This window comes from Eleutherodactylus coqui, chromosome 1, assembly GCF_035609145.1.
Source record: "Eleutherodactylus coqui strain aEleCoq1 chromosome 1, aEleCoq1.hap1, whole genome shotgun sequence".
NCBI lineage: Eukaryota > Metazoa > Chordata > Amphibia > Anura > Eleutherodactylidae > Eleutherodactylus > Eleutherodactylus coqui.
This window is the reverse complement of record NC_089837.1, coordinates 68,259,322-68,281,585: the sequence shown is the minus strand read 5'-3', so window position 1 is coordinate 68,281,585 and position 22,264 is coordinate 68,259,322. Positions and strand designations below refer to the sequence as shown.

Genomic DNA, 22,264 nt, shown 5'->3' with positions numbered 1-22,264 from the left:
CAGTGGCTCACCGGGGTCCCTGGAAAATGATATGCCATTGACCTGCTGGCATTAGGCGCACAAGGAGCTGAGATGACCTAAGAGTGTTATACGAGGCTTTTATAGCTTTTAGGGGTATTAGTGAATTTCCAGTTCAGATCAAACTAATTTGGACCAAACCATTCTTTTTGCCCAAATTTGGTGAACCGGCAGAACCGAACTTTTGAAAAGTTTGCCCATCACTAAGTGTCATGTAAGCACCTGTAAGTTTGGTGCTGGAAATGTTTGTTATTATGAGGGACTCCAAACCACCAGTGGCAAACCAACAGACTTTATATATAATGAGGCAGTAGTAACACCATATAATGTATATAAAGTGCCTACTTGGCACAAACTCTTACTTGAAGGAGTAATCCCAAGATGTAAACCTATTTAGACCCTATCCACAGAATATAAAATGAGTGTCTGATTGGTGGGGGCCCAACTGCTGGTACCCCCACTGATCATGAGAATGGGAGTCCCATGTGCCGGCATGGATGGACCGAGGGGCTGAGCATGTGTGCTGCCAATCCATTCATCTCTATGGGACTTCCTGAGATAGTATCAGCGCTGTACTCGTCTTCTCTTCTGTAGTCCCATAGAGATGAATGGAAGGGCATCACATGTGCTCTAGTTAATTTTTGCCTACTATTAGTCAGACCCCTTATTATTTACGATGTCATTTGTTTCAGTCACTGCAATCGTTTCCTACTATTTTGAGGGCTTCAATGGGCTAAATATGGGAAATATCTTTCGTTGTATTGTACAACTATTTTTCTGCCAATCATCTGATCAGGCCTAAACTATCCCGTGTATGGGCAGCTTCACCACTACAAAGTTACAGAAAAAGCTGGCAATTACGGCTTAAGTCACATGACCCAGTCTGCAGTCCGCAGCACGTATGGGCGGCAGGGTGCTAACTTGCTATTTACTTTGCAAACAAACAGTGGGCCTCATTTATTAAAAGTTGCTAAAAGAAAAACTGTCTTTGTTGCCCATAGCAACCAATCAGAGCTCAACTTTCATTTTATCAGAGCATTTTCAGAAATGAAAGCTGAGCTCTGATTGGTTGCTATGCGGAACAAAGGCAGTGCAGCAGAATTACTAAACGTTATTTTAAAGCATACCAAATAAAGATGACATTTTTTAAAGTCTATATCTGTGAAAGGTATAACCCTTTAAGAAGTAATGTGCAAGTAGTAAATATATACATAAGTGGACAGATTTGCTATTTTTTTGTCTTAGACAGCACCTGAGGGGACTAAACTCTGCAACATTGGAATTGCAACACCAAGAAGGAAAAGCCATAAGGTTACGCAAATCCATTAAGCTGGTGTCAGCAAGATATGCAAATAATCAAGCACATAGCGCCAATCTGTGGCAAGTGAGAGGGGCCTCAATGATACAATACCCAGATCGGAAGCAAGTTTTTTCAGCCTCATGAAACCTCAAAAATCAGACTTGCTTCCCAATGAACACATCTGGGACATCATTGCGAAGGAAGCTGCCAGCAGCGCATCTTGATGATTTGCGTGTCCAAGTACATTCAGCATGGCAGAACATTCCTCAGACAACCATTAATAACCTCATCCATAGCATGCCAAGGCAAAGAAGTGCGTGCATGTGTCGCTCATACTCAATATTGAATACATTGAGATGTTTTGAACATATTGTCCATTTGCATATCATTAACATATCTATAAATCCTCAACTTCCATAATTCTACATTTTTTTCCTTCTTGGTGTTGCAATTTCAATGTTGAAGCATGTAGTCTGGTTTCCACCCCCCTTAATTTGCTAATGCGGCAGAGCCTCATGGAAACTTACATTGGGCCCCCTTTCACATGAGACCACGAGGCAGAAACATGGGCTGTCTTTACTGTACAAATGCCCTTGTTTAAACGGGTTGTCTCATGAAAACAGCCGCCATCTATATACCCCAGTGGGGGGGGGGGGGGGGGTCTCTGCATGGGACGCCCTTCTATGAGCCCATTCTGGTGGGCTTGAGTAGTCCTTGTACTATATTACATCTTTTGATAATAGAACTTGAACTTTCCCATTGTGAAAGAGATTAGAGAGAGCGCTCGATGCTCCCGCTGCATTTGGTTTGGCCTTTTCTTTTTCATTAGTAAACGAATAAAAAAATCATTGCCGATTAGATTCTTTTATCATTTGTACCGTTCAGTCCCGGTGGAATTGCAGAAAGAGAGTGGAAATTGATTTTGGTGGCAGCGCTGTGATTGTTTTCCGTTTCTGCTGAATACTGTATAGTAAATGAGTCTAGTAAATCCCGTCACCGAGCTTCATCAATTCTTACACTCCAAGAACCAACAAGGTATTTCCTTTTAGTCTTTTCGCATTTCTTTCTGATGTGCCTCAAGACCTCTGCCGACTGCTGGTGAACTGACTACAAGATTCTGTGTACATGCAGTTCTAGTAATCAGATCGGTGTGTGCTATGGGGACGCAAAAAGTAATTTCATGGGGATTAAATCTTAATACTCAATTTTTAGGGGAGAAATGTTGCATTGCACAATGCTTATTGTATTCAGTGAGCGACCATCAAAAGCAAGAACTACACTCTATGATATCCATGTGTTTGAATGGACCATATGGTCAAAGGTGATCCTGATTGGACATTCCCTTTAATTACAGGCTATTCTGCCATATTAATTTAATTCACTTATCCGTATAACACTGGTTATTTGCCCTCATGTTCTCTCTTATCAACCCCTTGCCTATCCTCCCATTTACCCTTCTATTTCTCTCATCATTACCGATATTCACCCCGTCCTCTTTATCGGTCTTCCTAAACTTCAGTTCTTAAGTACTGTACTCTAAACAGATCATGATTTGAGGATATCCTATAGAAAGAACATCGTTGGCAATTTCTGAGGTGCTGACAATTATTATGTATATATCAACATTACAGTACTGAGAAAATCTTGAAAACCTGTCCTGTTGTGGGGTGAGACTGGAGGGCCGGAATTGTGAAACACAGCTCTGTATCTACATTAGCCTACCAAAAGTAATCAGACACCCAAGAATCATTAGCAGTGTTTATTTCCATATGTTAGTACTTAGTGGGGCTCCTTTGGCCCTAATGACATTGGATACTCTACGTGGCATATTTTCTACTAACGTCTGATACACTTCAACTGGTATTTCCCTCTATTCATTCTGCAAATGTCTGGTGAGTTCTCTCGGAGAAGATGCATGCTGTTCATATTTGCTGACCGTACGTTCAGGTCGAGACTCTGCAGCCAGTCCAATCATGGAACATCCATATTCTTAAACCAGTGTAGACCAGCGTTGGATTCATGACGAGGCACGTTGTCTTGTTGGAAGTTTTGCTGACCATTCCCAGAGTATTGCCAAATTGTTGGCAGCACATTGTTGTCTACAATGTCAGGGTACACCTCTGTGTTCGTGGATCTTGTCACTACAACCAACGGACAGAAACCATGCTACGTAAAACATCCATAGACCATAACAAAATCTCCGCCGTACTTAACTGTTGGCACAACACACTCAACACAAAAGGTGTTCCCCAGTCATCCTCCACACCCAGGTACGTTCATCTGATTCAAAGATGAACATGTGTGATTCGGCACTCCATAGAACATCCTTCCAAAACTGTCAAATTACAACATTCCTTGCAGCACTGAAGATTGGCCTTGCATCTCCTTTGAGAGAACTCGACAGGCATTACTACTATCTACCCCCCCATCCTTCATAATTTCTCCACCCATCCTTTGCCTTTTTTTACCATTGCCTTTAACTTCTCAATCATTACCTCTGTCCACCTAAGCATATACTCTATCATTGCTCCTGTCCACCCAGCCATATTTTTCCCCATTACCTCTCTTTACTGAACCATATCATCCACCATTACTTCTGTTTATCCAACCATATTCTACACCATCACCTCTGTCTCCTCCCAGCCATATTATTGTCCATTACCTGTCCACCCAACTATATTCTTCACCAATACTCTTGTGCACCCAACATTATTATCCACCATTATTTCCATTCACCAAGCGATATTCCCTACCATTATCTTTGTCTATTCAATAATATTCCCTACCATTACCAACCCTATTCTCCATTATTAGCTTTCTCCACCCAACTATATTTTCCACCATTACTTCTGTCCTGCCAACCAGCCTTTTCACCATCACCTCTGTTCCCCAACCCTATTCTCCCCTATTACTTCTGTCCACCTGTACTCTTGTCCATCAGTACTCTTGTCCTCCCAACCATATTCTCCACCATTATCTTCGTCCAACAAGCCACATTCTCCATCTTTACCCCTGTCCAGCCAACCATATTTTCCACTATTACCTGTCTGTCCAACCATATTGGACAACTGGGCTTTGATGCCCCATGACTATTGCATAGCGACCAAAATCCCAATTCTAGATAGATGCAATGCAAAGCATTGAGTATGAGCTGCAAGAGACGACAACATACCTACATGATGCTAAAATCCATCAATATTAATAGTTTTCAAATGAGCTGGTGTTCAATTCTGTGCAGAATAATATAATTGAGCTGATCCGGAGCTCCAATTTCCTTTTTTGACCACAATGAGGTGTTTTACCGCCGGAGATTTATTTCTACAGTAGCTACAGGCAGCAATGTGAACCATCTGTCACTGGCATGTGATATCTATCCATGATATGTGTCTTCCACGGATCACACTTTAGAATCCGGGAGGAAAACCGCTTGCAGCCATGTTCTCTTGGCTTTAGTTTGTGAAGTTTATGTCAAGAAGTAACAACCAGAAAACCAGAACTATTAAGTCCATGCAGACTTTTCTACAAAAAGCCTCAGAGCACTTTATCTAATTTTGTGCTACTCTGAGGAGCTCAAATGCCAAACAGCTAAAAAGAGAAATGTCAGGTCCAATGTTGGATTCAAATGGTCAGTTTTCAGTGAATGTAGATTGCCCAATTGCTATTAGATGGGGAAGGTAGCAACAATTGCAACACATTTATGCGGCACAAGCTACTTCTGCTGTATAGCCCCACTGTTGCAGCCGTTCTGAGGCCTGCACCGAACTTGCAGGCCAGACCAGGTTTTGGGTGTGCCCTTGCTTCTCCTGGAGCTGAGGGGCCTGATAGTTGCAGGAGTAACGTCAGTCAGCACCTGGTGCTGAGTAGCTTGGCTCCTACTTAAACAGTGCCAGCAGGATCTCCTGTGCTGGTCAATCCTTCAGTTACCTGTGGACAGCGACAGAGGAACACACCTTGGCTGAAGCTCCTAGCTAAGTTCTTTTATGCTTTGTTTGATTTTCGTTTTTGACTTTCTGTTGTGCTAGGGCTCCCCTATAGGGACTTGTCAGTGGCTCAGCACAGGAGATCCTGCTGGCACTGTTTAAGTAGGAGCCAAGCTGCTCAGCACCAGGTGCTGACTGACGTTATTCCTGCAACTATCACGCCCCTCAGCTCCAGGAGAAGCAAGGGCACACCTAAAACCTGGTCTGGCCTGCAAGCCAGGTGCAGGCCTCAGAGCGGCTGCAACACCCACTCATTTATCTTGGAACAGGTACAAAGCATCTTTGAAATTGCACAATTCATGTAATAACTGGCATAAAAAGGTTAACAAATGTGTTCAAAATAATGCGCAATGGAGGAGGACACTTTATAAGGGCACCATTTATTCATGTAGCGGTAGTGGCACTCTGTGTGTACAATGGAAAAGCCTCACCGCTCACCTTCACTTGGATGTTCTCCCATCATGGGATGCAAGCTTTTCTAGACATGTCTGAAAGTTTAATATTTAAAGGCTATGGACGCCTTTTTTGGGGGTGGAACGGGGGGAAAATATTTTTCCTCACTACTTAAATGCATGTATTTTGGACTGACAATCATTTATGCAATTCGGTTTCTTTGAACTTTTTGCACTGTTTGCCTTCCGCAGCTTCTACATATCACAGTATATAGGCACTGCAGACTGAGTTTCAGCAGGAGATCCATCAGTAAGGCCGGACTCATGGCTTGGTTTCCCTTTGGTTTCTCCTCTTCTGCACCTTCTTATCAGTTAACTTGTGACCAGAACAAAGTTTATGTTTATTGTGGTGATAAATGAACTACTAGAAAAATGCAGAAGAGGGGAGATGGAGCTGGAAACCAAGTCGTCAGTCCAGCCTCACTGACGGATCTTCTACCGAGACTAAAGACCCTTGCATACAGAACAACAGTTGGGCACAGTAGTGCCCAACAGCCGTCCCAGCGATGATTGCTCCTGTGCTTTTAGACATGAGATTGGATCGCTCAATGAATAGAGGTGGAACAGGCCAGGGATCGGTCTGGCCGCCCACCCCCATTCACAGTAAAGAGGATGATTGTCATTGGATTTTTATGTCTGCACGTTCTGAACAACGAACAAATTATCTTACATACACTAATCGATTATCGTTCAGATTCCCGCGATCTAGCGAGAATCCAAACGATAGTTGTCCTTACACTGCAGTGTCTATGTACAGTGATATGTAGGAGCCACAGAACACAAATGATGCAAAGCTTTTAAACAAACTCCATTGCAAAAATGAATGTCCCATCCACCCAAATAGGCTAAACTCTTTAACATCTGTAGACATCCGATACCAGTTGCAACATTTTCATTCACTTTGACTACAATCGTCACAAGTCTTAGTATACAAGTTAAGCAATTTATGTTTAATGAACACAATTACAATAATGTTCCCCGTACAACGAGCTCTATCAGCAGGTATAAACTCAAAGGTGGCACTTTGCCCCACACAGTCTGTATCTGGCAAGGGAATCATCCAAGGACTTTGTTTGCAGAAGGCAAACAGATATATGTTTGGCACAAAGTTCCAGCAAAGTACTGTTTTATCTCCGGCAATGTACAATTGCCAACAAATGTGCTCTTGTCCGACTGTATAGCATGGTATGTCTCTGTCTCTACCTGCTTACTGTCTGTCACTATTCATTTGTGTGCACGCGCTTGGTTTTCATTGAGGACGGTCCTCACTTACGACACTGAAGCAAAGAGTCTGGTTCAACAGTGTCACAGAACAACAGAGCACTCTCTTGATGCTCCGGTCGTGACTCTGCCGCAGACCTCTGGGGTTCACACTCCATTCAACAGCAATAGCTTCCTTGCAAGTAGCACCCACAGTCGCTAAGCTGTCCCTTGTCTCATGCAGCTGCACAATTTCCTCTGCTGCTCGCCTGAACTCTCTGCCGGCACTCAGCAACACCTCCAGCTGTTGCTTCTTTCTGCCACTGTTTACCAGGACTTAGTGACACAGCTCTTTACTTCCTCTGCCCCTTTCAGGTCCTCCTGTGAGCTGCACCTTGAATCAGTTAATTGAACATGCTAAACAGCCTTCTTCCTGTCATTTCGAATACTAGCCACTAGATGGCACCAAAAGATCACATTTATATGAACCATGCATTTGTTAGATTGATTCATTGCTGCATGAACCATTTCCTATGGAATTAATAAAGCGGGAATAACCACAGAATGTTCATAACAGTCCGCTGCCCCCCTGCACAGCAATCAGTTGATCGCATCTTGGCATAAAAGTCATTGTTGATGGCAGCACATGCCCTTGTTTAAAGAGGAATGTCCTGCCAACAATAATACAAACTATATGAGGAAGCACGATCATGTTAACAATTCTTTGTCCCCATAGTTTGGAAAGTCAGGATGACTGTTGCATGAAAATGGAGGTTTAACACTCGTTGATAGACATGTTATACTGTCAATTTGCGCTTGTTACATGCAAATTGTAAAGCGTCCCTTACTGCAAACACAAATCCACTGTCCCAGTCACTTTTACCTGATTTTACATCTATTCCCTGAGTCAGGTTATTGTGAAGGTGGCAGACATCCAGAGCAGAACCTTGAGGGAGCCGGAGTAACCTGCTGACTTCTATTTGCTTCATGCTGCTTATCATCTCATGCAATGCAGGTTTAGTGCTTCAGATGTACACCAGAAAAGGGAGATATGATATAAAATATCGGTTGCGTCTACAATAGAATGCATTTTGTACTGAAGGTTGTATAGTGAACAATTTGGTCTTTTGATTTTAATCCTGCTTGCTGTCAGTGAATGGAAACACGATTTATTTACCGTTGGAGAACCCTCCTCAACATGTGTTATACAAGACAGAGCACTACAATGCACTACATAAGAAGCCGTACCCCTATGTCATTGGGATATGAGCAATACAGGCTTTCAACCATTGGATGTAAACAGCATTCCGTTCTTTGACAGCAAGCAGAGAAATTGAACAGTGGTAAGGAACTGAAAACCCGAATTTGCAAATAGAAATTCAATTTAACAACACCAGGAATACATTTGCTAAAGCTGTATTTACACAGGCGATTGATTTTTTTTTGCAATTGCAATGGATTTTACAAGAAAAATGCATCTCATTCCTGCAGCTGTGATTTTCAAGCGCATTTTTCCATGCATGTAAAAAAATTGCATGTTGCTGCGATACTTAGAATGGAAAAAAGAAAATATCTCACTTGCATCCAAATCACATGGCATGTGAAAGTGATGCAATTTTTTTTCACGTACCCATAGGAAATATTGGTCGATTCTTCAACAGAATGTGCATCTCGCAAGAAGTCCAGTGAAGTGGGATTTTGGTGACCTACTTGCGAATAGTAATGTTACCTGCATTGACTTCAGTGAGATTAGGAGATAGCAGGGCTACACAGCGATCTTTGGTCACACAACCCGTGTTGCGGCCAAAGTCGCAGAGTATACCTAGCCTAAAAGTGCTCCTTAGAAAGTTTAAGGGCTTGTCGAGCTCTAAATGTGTGATGGCCTATTCTCAGGATAGGTCATTGATTGCTGATTGGATGCCCAAGACCCAAACAGCTGTTCAACTGTGCTGCTGTGTACAGAGCTGGAAGCACACAGCTCTGTACACACTGCAGAGGCCTGGCATTATATTGCAGGCACAGTTCCCATTCACTTCAATGGTAACTGTGCCTGAATTACCATGCCTGGCCACTGCAAAATGTACGGAGCTGTGTATTTCTAGCTCTGGGCATTGACACAGCTGATTGTAGGGGTCCTGGGTGGCCACCATTCAGCTATTGATGACCTATGTTGAGGATAGGTCATCAGTCATTTGGAGCTGGGCAACCTCTTTAAGTCCCTTTGACACCACTTAAGAGATTTCTATTGCCAAATCTACTTACCTTATCTTCTTTCTCCATCCTCCGAATCCCCTGCATTGAAACATCAGGCATTTCGGAGATAACTGTATACGGTTTTATTATTCAATGTAAATGCACATTGTAGTAGGCGCCCCCTAGTGGTGGCTTTAGGCAGGCAGACTTTTATTATGTAACTCTATTACATAATGATTCAGACTTTTGTATCAGAGAAAGCATCATGTGACCAGCGCCTTGTACTCGTCACCACGTTTTGTATTATATTGATGTTATATATAGCTACTTATACAGACTTTTTTATTCTTTTTCTTTGCCAGTTTTTCCCATACGGTGACGCATCTAAGTTCGCCCAGCATGCTTTCAGAACCTTTGATAAAAACGGAGATGGGACCATCGACTTCAGAGAGTTCATCTGCGCACTGTCCATCACTTCAAGGGGAAGCTTCGAACAGAAGCTAAATTGGGCTTTCAATATGTATGACCTGGACGGAGATGGCAAAATCACCAGGGTGGAGATGCTGGAGATCATAGAGGTTAGTGATTATGTGTCGGAGCTGCGCGGAGATACACGTCACCAGCCAATCATGGGCAGCTTAGATGAAAGCTCGTATGGAGGCCGGTAATTAACAGAGCACAAAGTTAGATGACTGTAGTGTCAAAGTGGCATCGTCCTCTGCTACATTGCCGGATGCGATAACGCCGCCCGGCTATAGATGGCTAGGTTTGTACTGCTAGCCTCTTATGTGACAAGAAGGCAATCAGTTTGCCGTTGGCACTATGGCCCCGGTGTCACACATTAACCCATTCTGCCGCTATAGCGGCGATTTGTGGTTTTTACATAGGACTGCTTATAAGAATGACTCAACTCTGCTACATAAGTAAAGAGCACGGTAGTGTGTAGCAAAAAGTGTATTCCAGCAATTAATGTGTGTTAGTCGGGGATCATCAGCGCTATCACCACAGGCCAGGGGGGCATTGAAGCGAGATAAGAGCACATTTTCATGCAGACGTACTTGCTGTCACAATGTTGCGTTAATACATTCCTAATCTTATGAATAATGGACGAGCGGCAGAACGGAACGTACACGGAGAGCAGTAGCTGAAGGGTACAATACATCTGTTATCCCTGTGCATTCACATCACCGGATAATGATATGAGAGACTTATATAAGAGATATCACAGGGCCAATGCCACCGCATAGAAGGGGGGATAGGGAGGGGGAGGATGTGATTGCTGCATTAGATTCCTCAGCTATAGGGACAGAGCTGCCATCGAAATGAATAGCGCAATAATGTCTATAAGCCTAGGAGCGTTAAAAAAAGCTTGTCCGTGCTGCAAGCGCAAAAAAACTGATGTTTTGGGATACATTTACAGTCCTGTGCGCCATCCATACGCAGTCCGTGTGTCAGGTTTTTTTCTGTATGTCATCCTTTCCTCACATCTGCAAAAAAATACTTTTCAAAGGGAAACCTTCCATTGCACTCACGTGGTGAAGCAGATTAGATATTAGACAGTGAGTGTGATCAATAAGTGGAACAGGTTGCCACAGGAGGTGGTGAGTTCTCCTTCAATGGAAGTGTTCAAACAAAGGCTGGACAGACATGTGTCTGGGATGATTTAGTGAATCCTGCACTGAGCAGGGGGTTGGACCCGATGACCCTGGAGGTCCCTTCCAACTCTATGATTCCATGAGTGGAAGTGTAAACCAGTTTATCACTACTGCGTGAAGTTAATGCAGTTATTGATTGCAACAAGATACAAGACATGTATAACATTCTATCACACATGTATAAGAAACTGTAGGCATAGCTAGAGGTTCTCGGGTGGTATTTACGGCACCGTTACCAGGGATTTGTTTTCTGAACCTTTTTACCGATTGCATTAATTTACTCTTTCCCGGTTCACTGGTTAAAACAATAAAAGTATTTATTTTTGTGACTCCGTCATCCACTTCATATGCTGTTAATTGTGTCTCCGATGATCTACCACGACAGGCACCGTTCATTGCATGAGAGAATAAATTAGGTAATTTGTCAGTATTAGCATGTGATTGAGCCGCTTCTTTCTTAAAGGGTTTTATCACCTGAGATAGGTCAGATTTTTTTTTTCAGGAGGCGGGGGGTCTCAGAGATTGGATGTCCACCAATCCCCTAGAACCAAAATGCTATTGGGTTAGGTAAAGCTCTGTGGTCCCTTTGGCTTACTCCCTGGACACGTGCCACCTTCAGTACCATGTGGGAATTGAAACAGATACAAGGGTGTTTTGGTCCTAAAGGACCAGATGCTTTTTAGGGTGGCCTCACATGAGCGAAAGTGCATATACGATCGCATTGCCGCAATTTACTGTACTTTATTGCGCTGCTGAGACCACTCACATCAGCGCGGTCATGGCAGCGCCATTTTGGAGTAGGAGGGGCAGCATACCTATAAGCAGGTCACTAAGCCCAGGTGTTTTGGATTAGGCCCGTGAAATTGCGCAGTTCTCTGTATGATTTCATGCAGACGGCGGCCATCCTGCGCAATTGCGCAGAAAAATAGATGTCGGAAAACGCAGGGAAAAAATACATGTGACGGAACCCGTTTTAGTGAATAAGTCCTATATGCTGCTTGTGTGAGGCTGCCCTTAGGGATTTTACCCATGTGGTGGTTTTACTGCCCTATTTCTTTTGCTTCAGCTACCAAAATTATTTTTGCTGCGTTTTTTTTCGTGACATATAGGGCGATTTCTTTATTAGTTTATTTTTATTTTTTTATAGTTGTTTATTTTTAAAATTTTTATTTATTTTTGCAACTATTCTTTTTACCATCTGTGTTCCCCATGATGTCATATAAGAGCTCTGGGGGAGATTCACATTGTATTTCTTTTCTTTATTTCATACTTTTCCACTGTAGCTGGGGCATCCATGGAAGCAGCATCCATAGGAGCCTCAGTTACAGTGGAAGACATCCCCCTGTAGTGACAATAGTCACTAACAGAGTTGATCCGGGTGCTGACTCTGCAGCTCTGCTGTGATAGCGACATACGGCAGTCACATGATCACTGGGTTGCATAGTGGAAGTAATACTTCCACTTTTACTTTTTAGTACATAGCGCTCGCTAAACACTATGTAGCTTGGAAAAGAGAAGGCATAAGCCGTTAAAAAATAATTCCCCCCACTAATTCAATGGGAGCAATCAGAATTTGCCAGATCTGGACGTCATGATGCGAGTGTGAACAGAGCCTATAACTTGCCATACACTTTAGGCGACTGACACATTAGTGTATTTTGGCCTGTCTTAGTCTATGTGTAGTTGCCTGAAACACCTATTTTTGGCCCCTCCATAATTGTCATACATGTCATGTCTTCCATGTAGATGCACTGTGCAAAGTGTCTTGTCTGCTGTTATGTGTATTGCACAACTGCAGCATGTAAGAGGTTAATGTATGAAAGTGGCTGGGATATGTCTGGAAAATGTAACAATTCTGTCTAGTCACGTAATGTCTTCTTTTTATACGTATGAGTGATTGTGAGCAAAGAGGGGTCTATCATCATCTTTTACAGTTAGGAGTGGAGTGCCCGCCACATGGGGGTACCTTCAACCCTCATGGGGTGAAGTGATGGAGGAGAAGGAAAGGTTTCCCGAGTTCTGCTATGCTAGGAACCACCTCTGAGGAGAGAAAGGAGTATGCCATGCAGAGTTGTATTCAAGCCTTCTGAGAGAGTGTCAGTGGAGAGTCGTGTTTCTCCTCTGGAGTAATTCAGAATACTGGAGAGTGTGTGTGTCCAGGAACGGAGCACTGCAAATAACTTAGACTGTAGGCCCGATTTCATCCTGAGTTCTCCTCCCTGACCAATCACTAATAAGCTGTCTTTCCTGCATGTGCGAGTAAGCTGTATTCTATTCCAATTATACAGTAAGGGTTACCGGTCATTGCCCGTTCCCAGTGACTGAGTTATCAAGTTCCAATCGTGTGTGTAGACTCTCTTTATTCAACCGCGGATACTCAACGGTGTGAAGGAACGGTGGCGTCACGCATGACAACTTCAAGTCCACTATACCCATATACAGGTAACTGCCAACCGGCGTTGCCTGGAAGAGGCCTAGCAGTGCCTTGGCCAAGGTTCCATGCGTCCCTCCATGGAGGAGTCTGGCAGAGCCACCGTGACAAGTACCAACTCTACCCCGCCAGCTCCTCAGTGTGGGCCTCGTGTCTTAGTTGCCATGGGGCACCACATATGTACAGCCTGTTGTAGGGCTATGGGGCCATGCACACTGACATTTTTTCATGCAGATCAATGGTCCGCCTGAAAAATTTCATCGCATGTCCTATTCTTGTCCTTGTGTGATTGTTCTCACTGAGAGAAACCAAGTAATCTTGTAGATATGATACCTTTTAATGGCTAACTAAAATACATGATGTTACAGCAAGCTTTCGGGGATGTTTCGCCCCCTTCGTCAGGCTAATGAATGAAACTAGTTTGGATGGCACATAATTATCACAAATTTCTGTGTGTGAACATTTATTTAGCTCAAGAGGAATGTGTTCCCCTCCCCTCTGCATCTGTATGTTATAATTATGTGCCATCCAAACTAGTTTCATTCACTAGCCTGACGAAGGGGGCGAGGTATTCCCGAAAGCTTCCTATAACATCTCACTGAGAACACTCACACATTGCTATACTGGCTAACACGGTACCAATATCTTTTATTCTTGTCCTTATCACGAAGGAGAAATAGGACATACTAATCAAGGTACTGCCTGTCCTTAAATTGGATAGTACACAGACCGTTATCTGTGCGCTCCGATGTGAGTCCGATGTGTCCGAGCTTCTCTGGGGCAACTCACACACACGGGAAGTGTGTTGAAGGTCTTAGATAGATGTTAGTGAAACCCACCAAAATATTGGATGGATCACCCAAAGATCTAATGTGTAAGAAGCCTCATAAATGGCAGTTTTCATGGAAGGAATAATCAGGCATGCTGAATTTCAACATGTCTGATCGTTTGCTCCCACGAGAGATACTATAAAACGTGTCTGGCAGACGATTTTTACCCACTGCAATAAGCATGTGAAGTCGGGTGAAATAGCATTCAGCCACCAGCTATAGAAATGATTAGGAGTGTGCGTACGATCCCAGTGTTTTCCAGCCGACGTTTCATATGACACTAGTTCTTAAAAGCAAGCAGATATGTAAATGAAATGATTTATTATTCTAGTGCCATTAGTTTCTTACAAAAGCTGAATAACTGGAGGTCAGGACGGAGCATTGAGGAGGTTTTTCTCCTTCTCTTCCGGGCATTTTCAGTTAATTTTCCTCCAAATGTAAACTTACAAATGCAGATTTCTGTGCCATGAATAAAGTATTTTTACATGACCCAGTTTATTATTGGCCAAACTTCTGATGCTCCAGTTACCATTAGAATTCTCTGTGATACGTTGTTTATGACAGTGCAATATAGTAATTAATTGAAAGAAGTTGCAGGTTGCTGGGTTTAGTATACTTGTTCTTATATATCATATTAGGGGTTTTCTGAAACCACTGGGAAGCACTGACATGGAAAAGAACTAGGGGATTCTAGTTAACTGTAAGCTTAACTGGAGCAACCAGTGTCAGGCAGCTGCTGCCAAGGCAAATAGGATCATGGGGTGTGTCAAAACAGGTCTAAGAACACATGAGGAGAACATTGTTCTTCGTCTTTACCAGTCACTGGTCAGGCCACACATGGAATATTGTGAACAGTTTTGTGAACCAGTACTCAAGAAGGACATTTCCGAGCTTGAGTGGATACAAAGGCAGCAACTAAAGTAATGAAATGAGCGGACTACAACACCCAGAGAAGTTACCAAAATTGGGGTTATCTAGTTTAGAGAAAAGACGTCTGAGGGGCGACCTAATAACTATGTACAAACATCAGGGGACAATACAGAGATCTCTATTTATACCCAGGACTGTAACAAGGGGGCGCCCTCTACGTCTTTAGGAAAGAAGGTTTCTACATAGACACAGAAGGGGGTTCTTTACTGTAAGAGTAGTGAGACTATGGAACGCTCTGCCTGAGAACGTGGTGATGGCGAAGTCACTAACAAGGTTTAAGATGGGCCTGGATGCCTTTCTTGAGTGTTACAATATTATAGTCACTGTTTCCGGTGATCCGGGGATTATTCTGATTGCCAAATTGGAGTCAGGAAGAAATTTTTTTCCCCTTAAGTGCTGAAAATTGGCTTCTACTGCATTGGGTTTTTTTTTGCCTTATTCTGTATCAACATTGGGCAGACATTAGGCTGAACTGGATGGACATATGTCTTTTTTGCAGCCTTAAATACTATATTACTACCAGATAATAGAGGTCCAGCTATTTAGGACTTTGATCTATTGACCAGTATTAACCTGAGTGCAGAGAGTTGCTATAAAGCAAATCAAATGAGCAAAACTTTGATTTCAGTAGTAGGTGACCAAATGACTAAAGTCAGCATCCAAAATACTTGACTATGGATGCAACATTGTGTTCTCAGTTACAAGAACTGCTGCTCTGGAGAACAAACTACTACTGTACCAAGTGATATACAAGGGGGTACCCAAAAGAACCAGGAATTTTCTTCTGGTCGGGGGGCGTTACTAGTAGAGGCTTCTGTTACTAGGTAAATGCCTGCGGAACCCTTCTGAGGTGGCATGCCAACCAATGTTGTTGGGGAAGGTTGCGTTCGGCTCCACTGATTCTTTTTTCAACAGATTCTTCAGTTGTTCTCCTATTTTTGATGGCTGATTCATACGAACAACATATGAGCAATGTTCATTGGACTATTTGATGTGAGAGGGATAGCGCACTCAGAATTTGTAGTATAGGATAAAACAGTCAAGCAAAAGTTTTTATTTGAAACTTTTGACAATGTTGCATCATGATGTGCAGAGAAAACATCCCGATCTGTGACAACGCACCGGCCCACACAGCGCCGAGTGTGAAGCAGTTTTTGACGAAAAACTGCATGACACCCTTTCCTCACCCGATCGCGCTGCATTCAACTTTTTCTTATTTGCTCATGTTATAAAAGACTTCAAAGAAAAGGTTTTGCTGATGTTGATGTGAAGAGGTGAAAGAAAAAACAGCACAAGTGCTAAAAGACATGAGTAACAACAAGTTACAAAAATGCTTTGAGCAGCGGAAAAAACTTTTGGTCAAATATATTTATATGGAGGGAACCCTGGAGGAGACTGAAGGGTCAGAATGTACAAATAAATAGATTATTTTTAATAAATGAATTCCCGTTTCTTTTGGGTTTCCCCTCATTTATCACTTGGTACAGTAGTAATTTGTTTTCCAGAGCAGCTCTTCCTATTGTAACTACGAAAAGAACGTTGCCCCCATTTTCAGCTATTTTGGATGCTAACTTTAGTCATTCAATCACCCACTAGTAAACCAAGACTGTGCCTCCCGACCTCACTCCTTCTCTCCGTTAGGGCTTATTCACACAAGCATATATCGTCCGCCGTTTTCATGGCTGGCCAATATACGCTACCATCGGATGCATTGGATTCCAATGCATCAGATCAGACGGGCGTATTCCCGCAGCGTAAAAACGCCCGGCTGGCCAATATAGTGCCGAGCGCTTTTACACCGGGCAGGAAAGATAGTCCTGGAACTATCTTCCTGGCCTGACTACGGCTGCTGCCATAGACTCTGATGGGAGCCAATGACAGTGGCCGGAAAAGGGAGGTGGGAGGGAGTTTAGCAGCGTGACTGCTAAACTCCCTCCCTCTTCTCTCCTCCTCTCTGCCCCTTGCTGGCTGTTTGCAATAGGAGGGGCGGGTGGGGGCGAAGTTAGTTGCTAAGTTCCGCCCATCTCACCCCCTCCCATTGCTGGATTCCACAAGGTACAGAGAGGGGGCGGGAGCTCCCGCCCCATCCCGCCTCCTCCCCTTGCCGAGAGATGGGGAGGGGAAGACAGTTTCGCAGAGCTAAACTCTCTTCCCCTCCCCCCCATCCCCTCGACAGCATTGTGGGCTCAGCGTATATGTGCCGGGCTCGGACCGTCTGAACGGGCGCCCAAGTGTTTAGACGTTTTTAAATTTCCGGCAGGTTAACGTAAAAACGCCTATGTAAAGGAGCCCTTAGACTCGTATACGTTTTATCATGTTGACCAAGTTAACTTAGTAAATAAAGTGATGAGACTCATAAGGTCTTTTTGCACGGCGTGTAACGAGCGCTGATCAATGAGAGCCGTGCTCGTTTGCCTGGCCTTTCTACAAGGCAATTCAGAATGTATGAGGGACAAGCAATCGTTTCTTCCTCTAGGGGACCTTTCACACGGGCCAGAATATTCCACAACAATATGCCCTCCTGTGGAATACTCAACACCAAAACCCCGATTTTGATGCAGAAATGAAAATTGCAGAATCCAGGCAATTCTGCATCAAAATCCAATGTGGATTTTGGTGCACAGTTCCAGAACGGCATATTCTGCAAAACTGTTGCGCAATATTTCGCGTCCGCGTGAAAGGTCCCTAATGGTTTCATCGCTATTTATGCAGCGTTATGTGCTGCCAACATTGATTTTAGATGCTTCATGGAAGATACAATCACCCAACAAACATTTGTTATTTTGTTGGGTAACCGGTGGCACCGATCAGGGAAAACGAATGTTCTTGCCCGATCATCAGGCTGTATAAAAGGCCCTTTAGACTCAAGTAGGGACGTCCATGTGACGACAGACGGGGGCAAACTATTTAAATTACTCCATAAATTTCAATATTGGGGACAACCTGGGCAATAGCGGCTAAAAAAGTGTGAAATATGGTGGAGGATATACGTGACAGGAAGGGACACATTTTCTCATGAACAAACATTTACTTGATATTCTGCCCCGGCTCAGTGATCCAGGGACTTTGGTTGACTGAGCGGTAGTGACTGGCGGTTGTGTGGCAGCTTTGCAGTGTTAGGAAAAAGGAATTCAGTGGCTAATTACTAACATTAATCAGAGTTAGGCCTGCCAGGATAGAATTGCCTCGGCTGACGCTGAAGCCGGTTATTGCTTGTTATTTTATTATCCTCTCAGATATTAACACAAGCAAATGAAAATATTACGGCTCCATAGCAACAAAGTGTTCCCGTTCTTCAGGAATGGCTTGCTGCTGCGGTGCGACCTTTGCTGGGAAGTGTTTTCTTCCTTATCAGTACAACCAGAGTTACATTAAGGGCCTGGCCTATAAATCAGCTCCATGTGGACGGATGGTGTCCACACTGCAACCAGGAATATGCGGACCTGGCTATATGTGTCACTTGAGGTTTTGCCTTCTCTTCCCAAGTTGTCAGAATAGATGCTTCTTCTTTAACTTTAGAGGAGGCTCCCATTTCCTCAGTAGGCTCAGCAGCCCACCCAGAGGCGTAACTTGAAAATCCAGGGGCCCCCAACTACAATGCCTTATTCATACTACTAGGCTCCCTATATGGAGAAGAGAGGCCTTATGGGCCCCCTAAGGCTCCTGCATCCCCTGCATCCACTATAGTTACGCCCATGAGCCCACCCCACTTTCCAAGTAGTCACAACAACAGGGTCCTGATTTGCTCATTATACACAACTGTTTCCAAGTGTCCCACCATTTCTCTAGTTGTTACGATATGCTTCCATCCACACTTCCTTAGTAGACACAGCAACATCACCCACTTCCTCAGTAATCAGACACCCTTATCCCCAATCCCCCATTAATCGTAGCAGCTCCCTCCCCACCTCCTCAGTAGTTACAGTGGGCCCTTCTCCAGTGGTTACAACATGCCCCTATCCTCATCTCCTTAGTAGCCACAGCAGGCCCATCCACTTTCACAAGATTCACAAATACCCTGTTTTCAGTTCCCAATTAATCACAGCAGCTCTCTCCCCACTTTCTCAGTAGTCACAATGGACCCTGCCACTTCTCCAGTAGTTACAACACGCCCCTACCCCCTCTTTAGTAGCCACAACAGGCATGTCTGCATGCACTCCCCCTTCCTCAGTAGTCACAGAAACCTTTCCTACTCTCAGTAGTCACAGCAGGCCACACCACCTTCCCAGTACTTACAGCAGTTTCCTGCCCCAAACTTTTCAATAGATACAGCAAACCTACCCACTTCCCCAGTATTCACAGGCCTCCTAATTCTCAACTAGTCATAGAATGCCCCCATTCTTAGGGATCAAAACAAGGCCATCCCTCAAGAGCCAGTAATAATAAACGGACTGTCCTGTTATAAACTATAGATGGCCTGTCCACAGAAATGGAGTTGGGGCCATGGGTGTCTGTCTCCCGGCATCCCCTCTAATCAGCTGCTCACCAAGCCAGTGTGCTCATGCACTGAGCTGATTTTTGGCAGGAAGCAGACAGCTCCATTCCCACTGCAGTGGCCAGCCTTGGTATTACAGGCAAAGTCCCCAGTTAAGTGATTTGGAATTATGCCTATAATTCCAAATCTGGCCACTTCAGTGTGAACAGAGCTGTCTACTTCCTGCAAAAAATCAGCTGAGCACATAAGTGCACCAGCTTGGTGTACAGCTGATCAAAGGGGATCCTGGGTGTCGGACCCTTGCCCATCTATTATTGATGGCCTGTCCTAAGGCCATTAATAGTATACAACTGGACAACCCATTTAAGCTCCCCATAACCCTAAACCCCTCCTATAGTTTTAGCAAAAACCTTTCTGAAATCTATAGTTCCCTGTTCTTGCCTGTCGGCTCTATGTAGATCCTTCAGAACTTTCCTCGGTCCTCCAAAAATCCATTTAGAGTCATATAATAAATAGAAGAGGGGAGGAGGAGGATGCAGCTTCATTTCTTCCTTTAGTGTTTCAATGCAACAGGATGAGGGGAAGTTGAACAGCGCTGAAGACATCTGATTGGCTGATAACACACAGCACTGATGATATCACACCAGGAAGAGTCCGCCCACTCTGCAAGTGTGGTGGTACAAAATAGATGGGCTTCATGTTTCACTCCATTTCTAATGCACTAAAATAGTACATAGTAACAATCATTAACCTCTGCTTTTTCTTCCTTCCCCAGGCTATCTATAAAATGGTGGGCACTGTGATAATGATGAAAATGAACGAGGACGGCCTTACGCCCGAGCAGCGGGTAGACAAGATCTTCAGCAAGATGGATAAGAACAAAGATGACCAAATCACACTGGATGAGTTCAAAGAAGCCGCAAAGAGCGACCCTTCCATTGTATTACTGCTCCAGTGTGACATTCAAAAATGAGTTCACAGCTGACGCGTTTTGGACTGCACAACAAATAAAGTCAATGTTCCATTCAGTTTGCAGCTATTTCCACGACGAAAACAGAAAAAAAAAACAAAAATACAAAAAATAATTGCTTGGACTACCTATAAATGGACTTGCTTCTTGTGTTTGAGACACTTGTGTGCATGAGAATGTCATTTGCTAAAGAATTTTAAAAGTATATACTATATATATATATGAAAAAACAAACAAACAAACAAAAAAAAAACAGGAAAAAAAAATTGACTGCCACAATGTGAAGTGTGCAATGTAATTTCATAAGTCCCTGAAGCCTGTGCATCAGTAATGTACCGCATAATGATACTATTTATTGTTTTACTGATGCTAGCTGTGTGTCTCTTTTTACGTGTTAGTGGTAGTGACACTGATTGCCATGGCGATGTTACTGTTCCGACTAGCGCATCTCACCTGCTGTAAAGTAGTCCCTGGGCAGGAGGCGGGACATGACTTTGGCTCATGGATCTACCCCGTCCCTTTCGCACACGTGCTTGTGATGTCAGTGAAATATATATGTAATTCATTTGCATGCCTCTTAGGTTTGCCTTAATTCTTACCTCATTTGTACCCTTAATGAATTTGGAAAGAAGCGCATCAAGCGAAACGGAGAGCGAACAAATGCAAGTCCCACTGAAACCCTCCCAAATTCATTCAGAGAAATATATATATATATATAGATGTATGTACATATAAGTTTCAGCCAAGATGATATACAGTATGTATGTTTATGTATATAAATATTATATACATAGGTACTCATACGTGAGATGCATATATGAAGACATGTAAAGATGACCTGTTGTTTCAATGGGATCGAAAGCAGTATTGATTTATCAGAAAAGTAGATTGACTTCTGAATTTTCAAAAGAGGTTGCAATATATGTCCCCAAATAAATAATTTATACCATTTGACTCCTTCCCAGGTGGTGTCTACAGTTTGTTTACAGAATGTTATCCACTTGTCCTTCATATGGTCGATGCCTTGCCAACCCTGCATCGGGCTGCAGTTGGCACATTGCTTGTGACATGCTGCATGCTGCTGTGCAGGCACAGTGTCCAGCCTCTCCTGGGCCTTGGACCTGTTTCTCTGTCTTTTCAGTGCCCAGGCTCACAATTTGGAATGATCGTATGTCATCTAATAGATGTGAAGTACAACATTATAATGTAGACTAGTTTAGAGGTGTTTTATCAAGTCAGGATACAAATATGGACTGACGACGGGGTGATGACAAATTCGATTAAAGAGTACAAGAGGGGCCTGGATGCCTGAATGTCTTGAGTGTAACAATATTATATGCTATGATCACTAATTACTTCAGAAGGGTCAGTGATCCGGTGGATTATTCCAATTGCCAGATTGGAGCCAGGAAGGAATCTTTTCCCGTAAGGGTGACTACCCACTACAGTTTTTTTCACAGCGAAATTCGCAGTTTTTCTTTTCTGCAGGGGTCTATGGGACTTGTAATGTTAAAATCGCGATCGCGCGAAATCGCAATTTACCGCGAAATCGTGATTTTGTGCGATCGCAATTTTAACATTACAAATCCCATAGACCCCTGCCGAAAAAAAAGCGCTGAGAATTTCGCAGTGAAAAAAAAATGTAATGGGTAGTCTAGTCACCCTAAATAAGGAAAACTGGCTTCTACATCGTTGTTGTTTTTTTTTTTTTGCCTTCCTTTGGATCAACATTGGGGGGTAACAGGCTGAACTGGATGGACATATCTCTTTTTTCAGCCTTACATACTATGTTATAATCATACAATTACAATTTTTTACTGTAGAAGTCATACAGTGACTATAGACTTAAAGCCCATTTAGACACAATGAT

At 43.3% G+C, this 22,264-nt stretch overlaps 1 protein-coding gene across 1 annotated transcript in view; it reads left to right on the top strand.

The window, feature by feature from the left end:
• Positions 1–21,353, top strand: part of VSNL1 (visinin like 1) — a 138,927-nt gene extending 117,574 nt beyond the window's left edge. Inside the window, exons 3-4 of the mRNA XM_066597008.1 lie at positions 9,506–9,721; positions 20,200–21,353. Of these exons, the coding sequence (XP_066453105.1) occupies positions 9,506–9,721; positions 20,200–20,397 (414 nt within the window). The 3' untranslated portion in view covers positions 20,398–21,353. The remainder of the gene's footprint in view (positions 1–9,505; positions 9,722–20,199) is intronic.
• Positions 21,354–22,264: the final 911 nt, after the last annotated feature.